This window comes from Manis pentadactyla, chromosome 9 (assembly GCF_030020395.1).
Source record: "Manis pentadactyla isolate mManPen7 chromosome 9, mManPen7.hap1, whole genome shotgun sequence".
In the NCBI taxonomy this organism is placed as follows: Eukaryota; Metazoa; Chordata; class Mammalia; order Pholidota; family Manidae; genus Manis; species Manis pentadactyla.
The window spans coordinates 40,011,972-40,030,714 of record NC_080027.1 but is presented as its reverse complement, the minus strand read 5'-3'; the positions used below and the strand labels follow the sequence as shown (position 1 = coordinate 40,030,714).

The 18,743-nt window shown below is 39.4% G+C and overlaps 1 protein-coding gene across 4 annotated transcripts in view; it reads right to left on the bottom strand.

Moving 5' to 3' along the window:
• C2CD3 (C2 domain containing 3 centriole elongation regulator) overlaps positions 1-18,743 on the bottom strand; it is a 159,325-nt gene that overhangs the window by 24,885 nt on the left and 115,697 nt on the right. For 3 of the 4 annotated variants that reach the window (XM_057507225.1, XM_057507227.1, XM_057507228.1), the window contains 4 exons: positions 12,224-12,362; positions 9,790-9,854; positions 5,793-5,998; positions 4,703-4,833 (listed from right to left, as the gene is read on the bottom strand). In XM_057507225.1, coding sequence (XP_057363208.1) covers positions 4,703-4,833; positions 5,793-5,998; positions 9,790-9,854; positions 12,224-12,362 — 541 coding nt within the window. The remainder of the gene's footprint in view (positions 1-4,702; positions 4,834-5,792; positions 5,999-9,789; positions 9,855-12,223; positions 12,363-18,743) is intronic. The other variant, XM_057507226.1, reaches the window with a different exon arrangement.

Sequence of the window (18,743 nt, the reverse complement as noted above, 5' to 3'; positions counted from 1 at the left end):
TCCTAACTGGTGTAAGGTGATAACCATTGTGATTTTAATTTGCATTTCCCTGATAATTAGCGATATGGAGCATCTTTTCATGTGCCTGTTGGCCATCTGAATTTCTTCTTTGGAGAAATATCTGTTCATATCCTCCACCTATTTTGTAATTGGGTTATTTGCTTTTTGGGTGTTAAGGCGTGTGAGTTCTTTATATATTTTGGATGTTAACCCCTTGTCGGATATGTCGTTTACAAATATATTCTCCCATACTGTAGGATGCCTTTTTGTTCTGTTGATGGTGTCCTTTGCTGTACAGAAGCTTTTTAGCTTGATGTAGTCCCATGTGTTCATTTTTGTTTTTGTTTTCCTTGTCCGAGGAGATGCGTTCAGGAAAAAGTTGCTCATGTTTATATTCAAGAGATTTTTGCCTATGTTTTCTTCTAAGAGTTTTATGGTTTCATGACTTACATTCAAGTCTTTGATCCATTTTGAGTTTACTTTTGTGTATGGGTTTGGACAATAATCCAGTTTCATTCTCTTGCATGTAGCTGTCTAGTTTTGCCAACACCAGTTGTTGAAGAGGCTGTCATTTCCCCATTGTATGTCCATGGCTCCTTTATAGTATATTAATTGACCACATATGCTTGGGTTTTATATCTGGCCTCTCTAGTTTGCTCCATTAGTTTATGGGTCTGTTCTTGTGCAGTACCAAATTGTCTTGTTTACTGTGGCTTTGTAGTAGAGCGTGAAGTCGGGGAGCATAATCCCCCCAGCTTTATTCTTCCTTTTCAGGATTTCTTTGGGTATTCGGTGTCTTTTGTGGGTTCATATGAATTTTAGAACTACTTGTTCTAGTTCAGTGAAGAATGCTGTTGGCTTCTCTTTTTTATCTATAGAACAAATCTCAAATTCCTTAGCATGGTACCCAAGAACTTGACTCCAGCAAGTGCCTTCTTTAAATAACAGCCTCACTGAGACAGAATTCACAATTCATCCTTTCACAGTGTACAATTCAATGATTTTTAATGCATTCATAGAGTTGTGCAATCGCTACCACAATCAATTTTAGAACATTTTCATCACCTCAAAAAGAAACCCCATTCCCATCAGCAATCATTCCACATTTTCTCCTACTCCCACCCACCCAACCTCCCAGCCCCAGGGAACCATTACTTTCCAACTTTTATAGATTTGCCCAACCTGGATAGTTTATATAAATGGAATCATATAATATGTGGTCTTTCGTGACTGGCTTCTTCCATTAGCACAATTTTAAAGAAGTTTCATCTATGTTGTAGATATATCAGAACTTCATCCCTTTTCATGGCTGAGTAACTTTCCATTATATAGATAAACTGTATTTTGTTTATCTACTCATCAATTGATAGGCATTTGAGTTGTCTGTGTTTTTGATTACTAGGAATAATCTGCTAAACATTTGTGTACATGTTTTTGTGTGGACAAATGTTTTCATTTCCTTTGGCTATATACTTAGGAATTGAATTATTGTATCATATGGTTTAATAGTTTATGGAATTGCCAAACTGTTTTCCAAAGCAGCTGCACCATTTTAAAATCCCATCAGCCATGTATCTGGGTTCCAATTTCTCCACATCCTCTCCAACACTTGAGATATTTGTCTTCTTCATTATAGCCATTTTACTAGATGTGAAGTAGCATATCATTATGGTTTTTATTTACATTTCCTTGAGGGCTAACGACATCAAGCATCTTTTCATGTGCTTATTGACCATCTGTACATCTTTGGTGATATGTCTATTCAGATCATTTGCCCATTTTTATTTGGTTATTTGCTTTTCATTATTGAGTTATAAGAAACCTTTATATAACTCTGGATATAAGTCCCTTGTATTGCAAAATATGATTTGCAATTATTTTCTACCAATCTGTGGTTGTCTTTTCACTTTCTGGACGGTGTCACTTGTAGCACTGAAGTTCTTAATTTTGATTGATCCAATTTATTTATTTACTTTTGTTACTTCTGCTTTTCGTGTCATCTTTAAGGAATCATTGACTAACCCAAGGTTACAATGATTTATTCTTATGTTTTCTTCTAAGTTTTATAGTTATAGCTCTTACATTTAGGTATATGATCCATTTGGAATTAGTTTTTGTATATGGTGTGAGAAAGGGGTCCAACTTTAATCTTTTGCATGCAGATATCCAGTTACCTGGCACCATTTGTTGAAAAGATAATTCTTTCTTCATTAAACCATCTCAGCACCTATGACATCTTGGCATCCTTGGCACATGGGTTTACTTTTGAATTGTCAATTCTATTTCATTGGTCTATATTTCTATCCTTCTACTAAGTAGTACACTGTGTTTACAGCAGCTTTGTAGGAAGTCTTGAAAATGTGAATTCTGTTCTTATTTTTCAATATTGTTTCACCTATTCTGTATCCGTTGAATTTCCATATGAATTTTAGGACTAGTTTGCCTATTTGCATGAGGAATCCAGCAGGAATTGGGATAGGAAGTGTGTTGAATCTGTAGATCAATTTGGGCAGTTCTATCATCTTAACAATATTGAGTCTTCCAATCCATGAAAATTAGATGTTTTTCCATTTATTTAGATCTTCTTTAATTTTTTCAACAATGTGTTTGTATTTCTCAGAGAATAAGTTTTATATTTCTTTTGTTAAATTTTTTAAGTATTTTATTATTTTTGATGCTATTATAAATGGTATTGTTTTTCAATTTTATTTTGGATTATTTGTTGCTGATATACAGACATACAACTGATTTTATATATTATGTTTTAAAAGTTTCTCAGTTAAAAATTTTAATGTGGTACAATTTGATAGATATAACCTACATAAACAAACCTCTGAGGTCATCAATAAGTTTTAAGAGTATAAAGGGGTTCTGAAGTGGCAATGTTTGAGAAGTTCTGCTTTACTGAGGTATAACCAGTATATAATCAACTTTGGACATTCAAAGGGTACAATATGAGGAACTGTTGACATATGTGTACATCCAAGGAAATCATTACAACATCAAGATAATGAACATATTCATCACCCTAGATGTTTCTTCCGGTCCTGTCAATTCTGTCCCTGTTCCATTCTTTCTGCCTTGTCCCTAGGCAACAACTAATTTGCTTTCTGTCACTATAGATTAATGTGCATTTTCTTTTCTTTTTTTTTTATTAAAGTTTCATTGATATATAATCTTATGAAGGTTTCACATGAACAACATTGTGGTTTCAACATTCACCCATATTATCATGTCCCCACCCCCCAACCCTACTGCAGTCACTGTCTATCAGCATTGTAAGATGCTACAGTCATTACTTGTCTTCTCCATGCTGTACTGCCTTCCCCATAACCTACCTATACTGTGATTGCAAATTATAGTGCCCCTTATCCCCTTCTCTCTCCCCACTGCCCTTCCTAACACCTCCCCTTTGGCAACCACTAATCCTTTCTCAGAGTCTGTGAGTCTGCTGCTGTTTTGTTCCTTGTTCTGTTTTGTTTTTATATTCCACAAGTGGGTGAAGTCAATTAATGTGCATTTTCTAGAATTTATATAAATGGAATCAAATACAGTGTACTCTTTTTTGTCTAGTTTCTCTAAACATAGTTAAGATTCATTTTGGTGTATATCAATCTTGCCTTTCTTTTTATTTTTGAGGGTATTGCACTGTGTATTGTATTTACATCACAATTTGTCTATCCTTGGCTGTCTGGCTGGATTAGACTATGTCATTTTGGTATGGCCCTTTTGAAGTGGGAACAGGGACATTTCTATGTGGGCAAAAAGCAAACTACTGAACTTTTAGCTTTTACAATTACTAAATAGTAGCCTCACCATTGATTTATGCTTCTATCCTTGTATCAGTCCCCTTCTCCTATCCATATGTCTTGCTGACTGGCTGTGGTCAACGTAACACCCATAAAATACATTACAGGGAAGCTATCTCAACTTGGGATTGAGGATTTGACAGACACACAGGCTCCCTTTATGCAGAGGGCAGTGGCTCTCTTTATGTGGTAGGAAAGCTTTCAGGTAGAAAGCTACGTAGCACTGAAATGGGCCTCTGAGTGGCTTAGCAGTAATAGTGAGTGTCTTTCTCGGAATACAGATGCTAGTCAGTAACTGCTGCTGCCGTAGTGGCTGCTAGAGAGAATGATCCCTTGCCTTCTCCCCAAGGTGGAGAGTTAGACATCAGAAGGTGTGGTGGAGGCACGGGGATGCCGGTGGTGCTGGGGCCTGGAAGGGAGTGAGGTGGGAGGGAGCAGTCCTATTCTGAGACTCTGCCCTTTGACAGGATGGGCTGTGCTACAGCCCTGAGAACCGGACGCATATCCACAACTGGCTTGGTGAAAAGGATGGGCCAGGTGCTTTTTAAAAATAACCCAGCTCACAAGTTTGGGAGGGGAAAGATCATTTGATTCTCACACGGCTGATAATGGGTTTTAGGGATAAAGGCTAAAGTTCTCTAAGGAAAAGCAAAAAGTATCCTTTGCACCAAAGCTATCTCTTTGATAGCAGTGAAAGTTCAAGTTCCTATTTTATAAAAAGTTTGTTTTCATAGGATCCTGGGGTTCCCAGGGTTATGATAGAAGATCAACAAAGCTCAATCCCAATCTCTAGCTTCTCTACCTTTAATAAAGGAAAGAGAAAAATGACAAGCCAGTTCTCACACTTCCAATTCTTTGACTCCATTTCTTCCCATCATTAAGAAATCACTCACCTCCCAGGAGAGAAGAAATCAAATTCCTTTGATGAGGTGTGAGCAAGTTCTGTGGTCTGTTTTACAATGCAACTTGGGAATGCAGCATATACATCAGAAGCAGGGAAGGAAAAGGTACTATATGTTGGGATCTGTAGAAACAATGAGAAAAATAGTGTATTTGTCACCAAACAAAACAGTAAAATGAATCTGTAACATTTATTGTATGTGTATAAATATAATTAACTGAGTATTTTCTATGTGTTGAACAGTGTACTAAGCAATTTACATGCATTTTCTCATTTAAACTTCATGATAATCTGATGAGGTAGGTACTATTATTATCCCCATTTTAAAGACTATGTTATCAGATTTTTTTGTTGCTTTATCTATATTCTCTTGTTTCTCCAGCTAGTTGTGAACTCTTGGATGGACACCACGTTACATTCGCTTTACATGTGAGGATAATCTGGCCTGGATATTTCTTGTCTCATGACTACCAGGGTTAATGTGAAGAAAAGACCTTCCTATATAGGGACTGTTTAACTCTGTCATTTGCTCATTCATGCATTCATTCAGTGTTTACTGATGCCTGTTCTTCCAGTCTCTGGGCCAAGCATGAGTGTAGAGATGAAAAGAATAGTCTGTTTGATAGAGCTCCTCTATCTGGGACAGTCTGGAAAATTTTCCTTTCCTCCCTGAAAGAGTTGTCTATACCTATTATTGTTGATAATTTCCCTCTTCCCATTCTCTTTTTTAAAATGATAGACCAATGATTTTAATCTAAAAGAGTTTTTTAGTTCAATTAATGTTTCAGATTCCACACTGCAACTAAGCTTATCTTATTTAAAAACAGATACAATTCATGTATTATAAAGTTCACCCTTTGAAAGTGTTCAATTTAGTGGTTTTCAGTATATTCAGAATTGTGCATCCATTACTACTATGTAATTCCACATTTTTGTCACCTCAAAAACACCCTTAAGTTATAAGACACAAATATACAATGTGTTCTGTAATCTGGAAAGTACAAAACACATGTTAAAGGAGCACCTTATAGGATTTGCTGAGTAGAACCTTATTCGTTAAGGATGTGAATGAGGATACATACCAGTGATCCTGAGGTCTGCACACCACGTCTTGATTGTCTTTCTTCTTTAAAGTGCATCAAACTCTCCAGAGGGGAGATAGCAACTTTAATTTGCCCTTGGCACTCTCCACTAAAGTCTGTGATGTTGTACCAACCACAGACAAACTGGAAGCCAGAGAGAAGTGGGGAGAGGTCCACCGAAGCAAAGCCAATCACCCTCTCCTCATCTGTGGGGGAAAGAGAAGAGCTGGGCAGTGTGGCTGGCATGTCCTGCCACTGAGATCAGAGGCTGCATAGAGAGAAGCTGATTCAGGGGATGGGGTGGGGGTTCAGTGATTCCAAAACCAACAGTGAAGACAGATAATGAGGGAGAGAGAGACTGGTAACCTCAGCCTGCTTTCACTATAATGAATTCCCCTTTTGTACATCAGGGAAAAGCTGGCAGGGTTGGGTTTTGTCCTCTTGATATTGGCAAATGAAAACACCCCTTAAACATAAAGAACACTTGTTCATCTCCCTATGTTACCATGTCTCAGTGATTTTCTTCAGGGAAGTGGGTCTTGAAAATCATCTGAAAGACCACCACCCTTGGAATTAGGAGGGATTTGTGTTTTCCCATTTATACTTGTCTTTGTTCCCCCAATTTTCTATTTCATACAAATATATTTAATTAAGAACATAAGTGACACAAATCACAAAAGACAACACCCTGGAAAATGAGCACAGGGTACAAAATGAACTTAGGCTTAGGCTCACAATGGAGGCTGCCATTAATGCCTGAGAAGACCCCTTCTTGGTTGAACAGGCTACCAGGCAATGACCTATGTTCTCAGATTTACTGCTTCTTGTTCCTCATTTCTGACATGAAAGTGGCTGGGGACAAATAGGCCCCTACCACTCCACAAGTTCTTGTTTTGCACAGGCTTCATTCCCTACACTAAATATCCATGGCTGTCTCTACCAAACATGAACAAAGTTCTTAGTTTTCAATTTGCTAAAGAAACCAAGGAATGCAAATTTTCAGGAGAAGTCATTAGTGTCCCAGTTCCTTGTGCACACTGCTGGTTACACTGAACTCTTTACATACTGTCTAGCATTTGTGAGCATACTTGCTCTTATATAGATGGGGACTTATCTAAAAGCTGAGACCAGGTATTGCTCACTTTATGCTCCCTACACTCTCCACAGCTGGCAGAATATTTTCCCATGTCATGAGGAACTTGATGAACATCCTCAGAGAGCACAAGTTAACTGGCCACTGTAGAGTGTGGCAAAGCAGCAGTGAGCCACAACAGCAAATCTGAGCTACTGAAAACACATCACTCTAACTCCTGGAGCCTCAAGTCTCATGCATATAAAATGAGAAGCACTGAATTGTATTAAGATTTCCTTCAACTTGGACAGTCTTAGATTTTAGGAATACTTCAAGTTGTATTCCCTAGAGAAGGGGTCAAATAATTCTTATCCACTAGGGGTAAAGAATGATGGCTCAACCCATTAATTTGCACTCCAAATCGTTATAGCTTGGCAAAGAAAACCAATTTCGCTTTATTTGGTTAATGAAGATGTAACCTCTTCTTGATATACTGTAACTTTAGGTAACTCCACTTTGGGGGTTCTGCCTAACATGAAAGCGCTACAATGAGAAATCTGGCTAAGTCTAACTTGGAGAAAAACAATGGCTTTGAAGAGTTAGATTTAGCAGGACAACTCACCATTCTCCATTTGCAGTTTTATGTTCTAGTGATCTTGAACTTTCCTCATCCTCTTTCTTTACTCCAGACTTGTGTACTTGCAATTCCCTCTGACTGCACTGTCACACCCCTTCATTTCTCAGCTGAGGTATTCTCCAGGAAGCCTTTCTGACATCTGAAGTATGGTTTAGATGCGCTCTATCAGAGCACCTGTATTTGCCTAATCATATTATCCTGTAATTGTGTCCCCCACTGAACTGTTAGCTCTGTGAGGACAGAGACCATGTCTGCCTTATTTTTACCTTTATAACCTAGCTCTTAGCATAGTGCCTGGCACAGAGAAGGAACTCACATATTTAGTGAACACAGTTGGGTCTGGTTTGAATCCCTTTTGCAACAGATTTGTGTAGTCTGTGTGGAAAGTAGAGAGTTAAGGGGAAAGAGGCATCTACATACACTGAGAGATGGAGCCAGATCAGCAGTGTCAATGGTCTGGGTGTTTCCCTCATCTCTATTTAAGGCAGAGTCTTCTAGGACTCTTACTAGGGGTCCTGGAAGGTAGTGAATGTAGTTTATTCTCTATATCCAACAGCCCTAGCACAGTACCTGACATACAGTGGGCATAATAAAATAGCTCCATTCATTAAGCATCAACTATGTGCCAAACACTTTATATATAGTATCTCTAATCCTTACAAAAACGCTGTAAGGCAGGAACTATTATCCTGATTTTATAAACAAGGAAATAAAAGGCTCAAAGAGGTAAAGTGATTCGATTTACTTCAGGTCACACAGTTGGTTAATGGCAGAGCCAAGGTTTGAATCCTTGTGTGTGTAAGACCAAAGCTTATTGTTGAATTAAGTGTTGAATTGAGGCAAACCCTTGTCTGCCTGACAATCTCTGGAGTACTTTAGAGAGAAGCAGAGAATAGAAAGCAAGAGAGGAGTGGGAAGTCTAGATAAAATAGCAAGGATTCCTTGTGTTGATTCAGAGAAACCTGACTTATGATCAGTTCCCCCTGTATCTATGAGCTTAGGCAGGAATGGGGGACACAATGAGTGAATCCAAGGTAGCAGCATGGGATGAATCATCAAAACCAGATCACTGCATCATTCCCAAGCAGGAGCACAGGAGGAGAGGTTAAGCCCATACCCTTGTGCCTGACTACTCTCAGGTCTTTATCAGACTGGCTTTGGGGTTAGCTCTGAAATGCACCCCTGGCAAACGCCAACTGTGATGCTGCAGATGACTCAGAGCAATCAAAGGCTGGGAAACCAGGCCCTAGCAGGGGTGTTAAAGGAGCTAGAATTATAGGAGGGATTTAGTGTGACAAAATTTTCCAAGTCTAGGAGCTGTGAGATAGTTGGTGTCCTCATATGCCATCCAATCTTACCAGCAGGGTGAAGTACAAACAGTGAAGGCTACAGCCAGTCAGAACTGGGTTTGAATTCTGACTCCATCAGCTAATAGGTGTATGACCTCAGCCAAGCCACTGAACTTCCTTGTGACTCAGTTTTACAACTATGAAGTTGAACTAATTATATTTTTATCTCGCAGGATTAGAGATGTTTGCAAAGCTCTTAGCACACTGTTGTTCACTAACAAAAACAACACAAACTGAGATGTTGTTTACTAAGCATAAGGCACTCATTTAGTTCCCCTGAAGCCCTATGAGGTAGGTTACTGTTGTTATCCCTATTTTATAGATAAGGAAACTGAAGCACAGAGAAGTTAAGACATTCACCCAAAGTCGCCCTACTTTGTAAGGGGCAGAACTGTATTTGAATCCAAAAAGTATGGCTTCAGAGTCTGTGCTCTTAATGCTACTGTATTATGTCTCTTAATAAATGGTAGCTGAGTAAAGCTAGGTTCAAGGATCACGATGTTAGCACTTTGGTACTGGGGAGGTTCTTAAAACAAGAAAGGACAAGTTGTCAGACTGTAGTCTTGAATAATGTCTGAAATGCTTGTGTCTTGGTTTAAGCCAGAGTTGACAGAAAGTATAACATCATAAAAAAGGGAGGAAAAATCACTTGTGTTTGGTGGGCCATATATTACGATTGTTGAGATACAATTGGAAAGACTCAAATATACTTGGATTTCTGCATGAAGCAGGTAGTCAAACAAAATGATATAATTTCTAAGGACTTAAATTCCATAGGAGAATAATGTGGCATTCTGTGGAATTCCTTTCAAATACACATGTTCCCAGTACCTTCAGAGCCATGGTTTCACTTGGTTAAAAAGAGAACAGGATTGGCAAATTGTCAAGGATGTGAGTTTATTTTTACAACCAAATACATATTCATAGAATAGTTCATACCTCCTTTATGCCAAACTTTGAACACCAGAGTTTGTCGGGGGTCCAAAAGAAGCTCTTTTGATAGCCTATTAAGAAAAACAACCACCATAAAGTAACTGTATAGGAAGCTTCTGCAGTATGAAACTTAGATTTCAAGGATATCTTTGCAAAGCATTTTCCTAAAACTTTCATTTCATCTTCATGTTTACCTTCTGTGATATGTTTTTACTTTCACCATTAAAATGAGAGGATGGAAGCTCCGAGAGAAGTGATTTGCCAAGACCTGAAATCAGGCTCCCCTCCTATAGTACTTCCCACACGCGCCCAAACAGCATCTGCCACGGTCAGACTCTATTTCTCAAGACAAGGAAGGGAGTGTGGAAAGGGAGCTTCTTGTGAACAGTTTTACTGGAGCAGGTGAGAATTCTTATGCTGTGGGGAGAAGGGGGGAATGGTGAGAAGGGAGGGCAAGGGGAAAAAGAACACTTACCGAGTGTCTACCTTGGGCCAGGCATGGTGCCAAATATTTGATAAACATGTAATCTGTACATTATTATTATTATTATTATTATCCTTATTTAAGAGTATAAAACTGGGCTCAGAGAGAGGAAATGATTTGCTCAAGGTAACATGAGAATCAGTGGTAGGGCTGGGATTTGAACTAGTTTGCCCAACTCCAAAGCCACACTGCAGAGGCAAGTCACCAAAATAAGAAAGTGCTCACCATCATACCAGATAAAGAAGTTGTAGAATTCAATGAGCACCTTTGATACTTCTTATATGAAGTAAACTATGCAGTTATAAATCAAAAAGATTTGGGAAGTTTCAAACCAGGTACCACTGCTCCAAATGAACAAGATGGAGATTCAGGGAAAACCAAGAGACTTATTTCCTTCCCTAGACACCACTGGGCAACTGAAGAGAGCCTACTTCACGAACAGTGAGAGGTATTGTGCTACAGTGAAATGAATACTGTATTAAAGATTTGGATTCCACACGGGGGTCAAAATACCTACCTTTGAATTCCAGTTCTAATATCACCTGAGTGACCCTGGGCACTCAGCTCCTTTGAGCCCTGGTTTTCTTACCTGTAAATGGGATATTATCTACCTACAAGGTTGCAAGGAGATCACATGAAACAATTGTGATAAAGGAATTCTACACAGTACCATTATTCACTTTTCTTCTAATCCTGCCTCTGCTACCAACAGACTATGTAACCTCCCTCGCCACAGTCTCAACTGTAAAGTGAGGGGATGAAATCAGGAGCTGTTAACGTCCCTTCATCAAGTTTGCCAAGTTATGTTCTGAATGAACAAATCACCTTCACTAAGGGATTCAACCTCTGGTCTCCTTGCCTAAGGCAGATTTGATATTTTAGACCAAGTGCCCTGGCCGCTATAGCCAGAATTTGTCTAATTTCCAGTAGCTCACCTCAGACGGTAACTGAGTTGTCACTGCAGTTTTGGCTCCTGACTCAGCTCAACCTCTCAAATTTCAAAACACTAAACATGTGAGCAACTGATCAGACTCAATTAGGTACATAAACACTAAGAAAATAGATCAGACAGCCTGTTGGTGGGCAAGAATCAAACTTTATAAAAGATGATGCGGCATAAAGGTAATAGTAACAACAATTAGTAACAGAGCTCACACTGTCAACGATGATGTATCAAGTAACAGAAGAAAAGGGAGGAGTCCCGCCCCCAGCCCCAGGCCTCTGTGCCAGCCCCGCCCCCACCGCAACATGACTCCGCATTCCAAAGGGGGTCTAACATTTGTTGTGTACCTGCCATGTACCATGAGGTAATTTTCCTAAATGTCATCTAATTTGGACTTCACAATAACCCTGTAAATATCACCCCCACTTTACAGAGATGTAACTTGTTACAAAGCTAGTAAATGACAGAGATGGGGTTGGAGGCCAAGCCTCTCTAGTTCCAAATCCCAGCCTCTTTCTATGGCACCAAAAATCTTCTCCAAGGAGTTATAACTCATAGCCTTCCCTGAGATTAGGTCCCTCTGCCTTCTTCATCTAGATACTTGTTTATATTCTTTGACACTTAGCTGAAGTGTTAGCCTAAATAGTCTTTCCAAGATCCACACATCCTCTTCACAACTCTTACAGCACTTGCCACATTCTTTTGGTCGTTTTCTCACGCAGGGCATAAACACCTCAATAGCAGGGAATGTCTTAATCATCTTTAATTTCCAATGCCTAGAACACAGCAGAGGTATCTAAGAGGTCCTCACTGAATAATTTTTGAACTATACTGAGCAGAGTTAAAAAACACCACAACAAAACTTTTAAGTCACTGTTAGCTGTGAATTAATAAGCACTAGGATAAAATAATTGCTTCCCAGTTCTGCTCAATATTGTCCTTGATCTGAGTTTGTCTCTTGGAACAAAAAATAAATTCTGGAAGGCTGATGGAATGCATCATAAAATACAAACCTTGATTGATGTTGAAAATTCCAGATGGGGGAATCTGTGTTTTCAACCACTTGGGTGTAGACAGGAGATGGCTCATCAGCTGTTGCAAAGGATACACAACAACTGGGTATTGATACTTTTCGCTTTGTCAAGGGGCTCCCTGAAACAGAACAGAGTGGAATAGCTGTACTTTAGGGTACCAAAACGAATGTGCTGGAAGCCTCCCATTATACAGCTATAAGCTGGGTCATTCCTGGCCCTCTCCAACCTTGAGTTACACCCTGAAATGTTTCCAGTCTTCTTTCTACTCCTGAAGCTGTCCTTTCAAGGCTCAGTTCATAAACATTCCAGTGAGAAATGATTTCTCCTATCTCCTTGTACTTTGTGAGATAAATGGATTGAGAGGCAAAAGATGAAACTGCAAAGAGCCCTAGACTTAAAAGTCAGATGAACAATCATCAGCTCTGCCACATACACTCTGTGTGACCCTTGGGCAAGGCCTATCTAGGCGACACCTTCCTCAAATGGGGGATGTGACACTTATATCCTCTAAGATGTTGTTAGGATTAAAAATAAATAATAAAAGTAGGCAACACTTATATATCACTTACTGTGTGCCAGGAACTGTTCTAAGTACTATAAATATAGTAACATTTAATCCTTATAACCACCCTATGAGGTAAGTATTATTATTATTATTCCCATTATATAAATGAAAAACTGGGATACAGAGAGATTAAATATTTACTAAGTGGTCATGCATCTATGAAATGATAGAACTGAGAGTCAAAGTCAAGCACGTTGGCTCTGGAGTGCAAGCTCTCAGCCATCTCCCAAACTGCCTCTCTCAGAGTTAGCAAATGCAAAACACTGAGTACTATGCTGCTGTTAATTTTTACAAGATCAAGTTTCCAATGTGGGAGACTCAATCATTTATTCTCTCTTAAAACAATGTAGATAGTTGATGAAGCCAGATAGTTGAACTGAGCTGTCTAACAAGATAACCACCAGCCAAATGTGGCTATTTAACTGTAAATTAATGAAAATCAAATAAGATGAAAAATTCCATTCATTAGTTCCTCTAGCCACATTTCAAGTGCTCAACAGCCACATGTGACTAGTGGGGACCATATTGGACAGTAAAGATACAGAACATTTCCATCATAGTACAAAGTTCTTTTGCACAGTGCTGAATAATAGAGACTCTACATCATATAGATTCTATATACTCCATAAAAACCCTTTCAGCTCTAAAATGCTACGAATCTCAGGATTACAGATAAAGGGATGAGAAAAGAACAGAAATAAAAGAAGTATGTCATAAATATAATTTAAGTAAATCAGAGGAACAAATTCTATACGTGGGTTTTAACTGGTTTGTGTTCTTTCTACCTGTCTAGCTCAAGGTTTCCCCAAATCCATACTCCCACTTCACCGTGAAGATGAAGTTAATCTTTGAGGCTCAAACCTGCTCCTTCTCTATCTGGTTGCTCCTTTTAGTAACTATGCATCAAAGACCTCAGGCTGTCCCTGTGGACAGAAAGAAATCTGATGAACAAATTCATACTCAGGACCTGGTGATTTTACTCCCCTCTACCAGCAATGTACCATTTAATAAACCGTCTACAGAAGATTTAATAAGTAGCCTATAAAAGTATTCTAGCATTATCTACTCGGAGAAGACTCTCTTGACTCTCTAGACAGAATCACTAACTTTACACCCCCAGTTAGGTCTCTCCAATTTCAGTTTCTCTTAGGGAAACAGAAGTACCTATAGCTTTGTTTTGATATATTTTTCTCAACCGAAAGAATTCCCATCAGAGCAGACCAATTCTTTTCAAACTTTCCCATGGAAGTAACAACCCAGATTGAGGAAAACATTAAACTCTGAAGTATGAGGATTTCTGTTGTTTTGAAAGGGCAACAATTAAGTGTGGTATCTATTAGCGGCTTGTATTTTATCTAAAAATTCATAAGCATTTTATATTATTTTCTATTATACAGCCCTAGTGTGTTTGAACTAAAAAAATTTTGTCCCTAATCTTGGGGAAAAATCGCCATGCCATGTTACTTAATCTTGTGACTTCCAGTAGCTCAGAGCACATAGACCGGACAGCATTACTTTGTAGTCCTTACTGGGGATAATTAATAAAGAAAGAAAATAAGTGATGAGGAGAGAAAAGGGAATGGAGATTTTGCAAGGAGGCCCTGGGAAAAGAGAATTGCAGAGCAGGAAAGAATGCTAGCCCTAAAAGTGGGATCTGGTGGTATCTATAAGGCAGGAGGGAGCTGAGACATGTACAAGAGCTGTCAATGAGGCAGGACCTGGAGAAAGGCTGAACCGGCAGGCAGAAAAGCCTTAGAATCAGAAAAGCACTGAATATACAGAGAAGAACTATATGAGCAACAAAATAAAACAATAAACCATTGGCCACAACATGGCAAAACCAGTTTACAAGCATATTCTTGAAAGAGCAGGAAAAAGTTATTCTAATAAAACAGCAGTAAGCAAAGAATAATTAGTAGAAACCAATAATACAGTACTCACCACTACAGATGTAAAATAAGTAGCACAGCACTAATAGTAGCTTTATCTAGGTGAGCTATTTTCTTAAAGACTGAATAAAACTAAGCAATATTTACGTGATGACTTGCTCAGTATCCACTGCCATCAAATTTTATTCCTTTATTATAGTGATTGAAAAGGTCAAAATTCCATTTCCTAGACTCTTTTGTAGCTACAGGCTAGATGCAAATTGGCTTTTACTAATTAGATGCCGTAACAACAGACTTCAAAGGCAGCCAGGAGGCAGAGGACATCTGACTCTTCCTTTTGCTGCTGTTATTAGCAAGGATGACACTGAGTTTTTTGCTCCAGGGTTTGGGTCCTGGGTGCTGGGAAGCCCTGGGTAATAGTGATGATGAGACCTTCTGATCACTAGACTGTAGTTTTGGCACTGTGTTCTAAACTTAAAAGATCCAGTGGCTCTTTCTTGAAAGTTTAGCCTAGAGTCCACTCCTCTAGCCTTTCGAGTGACCTAAAGTACCTTAATATTCTGTATTAAACTTTCTGTTCACAATGGCTGGGGTGGGTTCTACTTCCTATAACTAGACACTCCCTGACACAGCTTTCATCTCTCTCAACCTCACCGCTCTCTCTCTTTCTTTCACTTTCTTTAGTAGGCTCAAGCTTCTCAACAGATTTCTTCTAATAAATCATCATGGCTCGGGAGAGAGAATCTGAGTCTAAGCTGGCAGTGTCCACAGTATTCTGCAACAATCTGTGTATCTGTATTTCCCTCACTAAACTAAGAGTTCCTTGAATGCACGTAGTAGGCCCAAGGCCCTTAATAAGGTTTGCAGACTCCCCACTGCCCTTCCTCAACAGACGGTTGCCAGGGTTGGAGAAAAGAGAGAAGCTCCTTTGTCTGTCTGCAGTGTGTACTAGCAGAGGAGAGTGACATCTGTTCAGGAAAGCTCTGAGAAAGAGATCCATAGAGTGGACTAATTATGGTTCTGAGAGACAGGACTCCTAGGTTCCTGTACATTCTGCCACTGATTTAGTGTGACATGTTGGGTACGGCTCTCTGGGTGTCAGTCTTCTCATCTAAACACGTGCTCTGATATCACTCCCCACAATAAAATTGTTTAATTCTAGATGTACAGCAATACTGTTCAGATCTCTCATACCTTTATCTCCCACTCCCCTGCCCCCTTTCAGGTTTGTTCTTTTTAAAGCTACTATTTGCTAAAGGCCTTGAAACAAAATTACTATTTTGAGTTTGGAAGAAAATTGTTCCCTACTGAGTCTTGAACAGAAAAACTTTCAGCCAAAAAGGCAGGTGATAAAGAAATCAGCTTTGGAGAATGGGCCTATCAGGTTTCCCTGGCTCTCCCTTTATGGGCAGAAATTCAGCTGGGTCTGTTACATTTCTGGAAAGGGTCAAGTCCTGAAACACTTCTGGGGGTAGCACAGAAGAAAGCCGCTATACCTCCTATGGTTTGGACACACATTGAGAGCAGTTAAGTGGAAGAGGTGAGCCAGCTGTACTATTTTCAGTTTTCACTAAATTTCCTTTGTTTTACATAAATATGAGAAGTTTTGTGCATCAAGAAAGGTAAAATTACTTAATGAAACTAAATTAACAAAACCTTCTACTTGGATAACAATTTATAGTTTACAAATGTTTCTTACACAGTTCTTACACACTAAATTTGGGCTGATAACATTCCTGAAAATCACATAAGATAGATGTCTCTATCTGTATTTTACAAATAAGGCAACCAAGGAACAGAGCTAAAATGGCTTGTTCATCACACACCTGGTTAATAACATTTGGAAGCTAGACCCAGGTTTCCAACTCTTATTCCAGGGTTTTTTCATTGCAATAGTTCTAATTCAGAACTTCCCTTCTGGCCTGGAGTGAATGGATGGAAACTTTCTCCTCAAACAATGCCCACATTTCTATGTTAACAAAAACTTAGTCTAGTTCTATTAAGCTCACTGACACCTCCTCTGTGTCACACATGCAGACAAGTCAGATTTGATGCTTTACCTGGGAAGAGAGAAACAAACATAATTACGATAAAATAAAGACTACACCAAAAGCACAGGGGGGCTCTGGGAACCCAGAGGGGCTCCTAACCCTGACTGAGGAGATTAAAGAGAGCCTTTAAAGGCTGATGACACTGAAGATAATTTTAGTTTTTATGAGTATAATGCAGATTACTTCAAATCACTTTAACAGTTTGTTCCTCAGTTGCCTTATTTGTAAGACAGAGCTAGAGACATCTGTCCTGTCTAGTGTAAATATGCAAATCTGAAGAGTACTGAAGCTGATCTTAAAGAAAGGTTCCCCAAAGCTTTCTCTAATACAAGTATCCAAGAAGCTGTTTTTAGAACCAGGACCACAGAAGTTCAAAGCTACTTCAGGTGTAACTTCGCTGAGAAGAAAGCTCACAATTTAGGGCTGTTTATGAATCCTCTGCAGCTTTGCACTAAGGAACCACTTGCATGCCTCCTTAAGGAAGAGGCTTCTAAGACATGAGAGGGATAGACAGAGAACACTGCTGAAGGCTGGAGAAAAGTCTATGTGGCTATTAAGGAAGCATTTACATGATTTTCACAAAAGCTTGGAAAGTTAAAGCTAACTCACAAAGAGTGGTATATGCTGCCCTCAGCTCCATATTTTTAGAAGATGAGAGCTGAAGAGAATCTTAAGAGGTGATCTTGTGGGACTTTCACATTTTACATCTGAAGAAAAGGGATATGGGTTACTCAAAGTCACAAAGCAAGTTTACAGCTTACCTGGGGCCAGAACCCAGTCCTCTGACACCCATTCCAGAACTGTTTCTGACATTATCACTTGGAAGGCACGTTTCAGAAGCTGACTGGCAGTCTGCACTCTCAGGGCCTGGCATGATGCCTGACTAACACACAAACGACCGTGGGAGGAAGGACTAAATGCACCTATCACTGCAAGGTGGAAACACACATCTCTGAAAGTCAGATATCCACCTGATGTATGCTTTTCCTTGGCTAAACAGAAAGCAGCCAAATGAGTGATTTACAGACTTGTAACTCATGCCAGAAATGTGAGAAGTATTAAGTACCATATTCACAAACAAGAGGACATTGTGTTTGCTTAGCTGCATCACAACGGTCAGGGTGCTGGGATACAGAAATACACAACACACAGCCCCTGTCCCTAAGGAACAGACAGACTAATGGAGAAACACATTAACGGACATTTTCAATATAGAGTAATAAATTATATGAAGGAGGAAAACTGTGGAGGCGGGTGGTGGTATGGGGATCTTTGGGGAACACGGAGTGTTTCTGCTAATGGGGTAGTCAGTAGGCTTCAAAGTGTTGGTATCACTTTAGTATATTCTTGAAGGATGAGGAGCAAGTTAAAGAGAGGAAAAAGGCATTCTAGGTAGAGGAGATAGCATGGCCAAGTCTTGGCAGTAGGAGAGAGAATGGGGCATTGGCAAAAAGCAAATTGCTGGATGTAAGAAGTGGTGAGAAATGAGGTGGAAAAGACTGAATAGGTCACATGGGTGGCCCTTTGTGTGCTATGTCCCCAAGACTGCTAGTAATACAAAGCCAAGAAAGTATTGTAAGTGGAGAGAGATCAGACTTGTTGACCAGACATCTAACCTTGGCGGCAGAATGAAAAAAATATTCAAAAAGGATACTGGAAGCAGCAACTACTTAGAGGGCTATCCCATTAACCCAAGTTTCTGAGGCCTGAACAAGCAAGGTGGCAGTGAGAATGGAGAAGAGATAACAGACAGTTTCTGTGTAGGAGGCCATTGACCCTATACCCTGTACTGGAAACTTACTAAGTATTTGTTGAATGAATCTATTAATCCCTGTGACTTACACTCTGCTAAATTCCCCAGAAGCAACTTGCCTCCAGGAGAGGCAAAGTGGGACATCAGCAAAGGCACCAAGGAGGAGGTGGCACTGAGCAAAGCTGGCGAACCCACCCACTTCCTTATTCAACAAATATTTGCTGTTTATTGTGTATTAGAT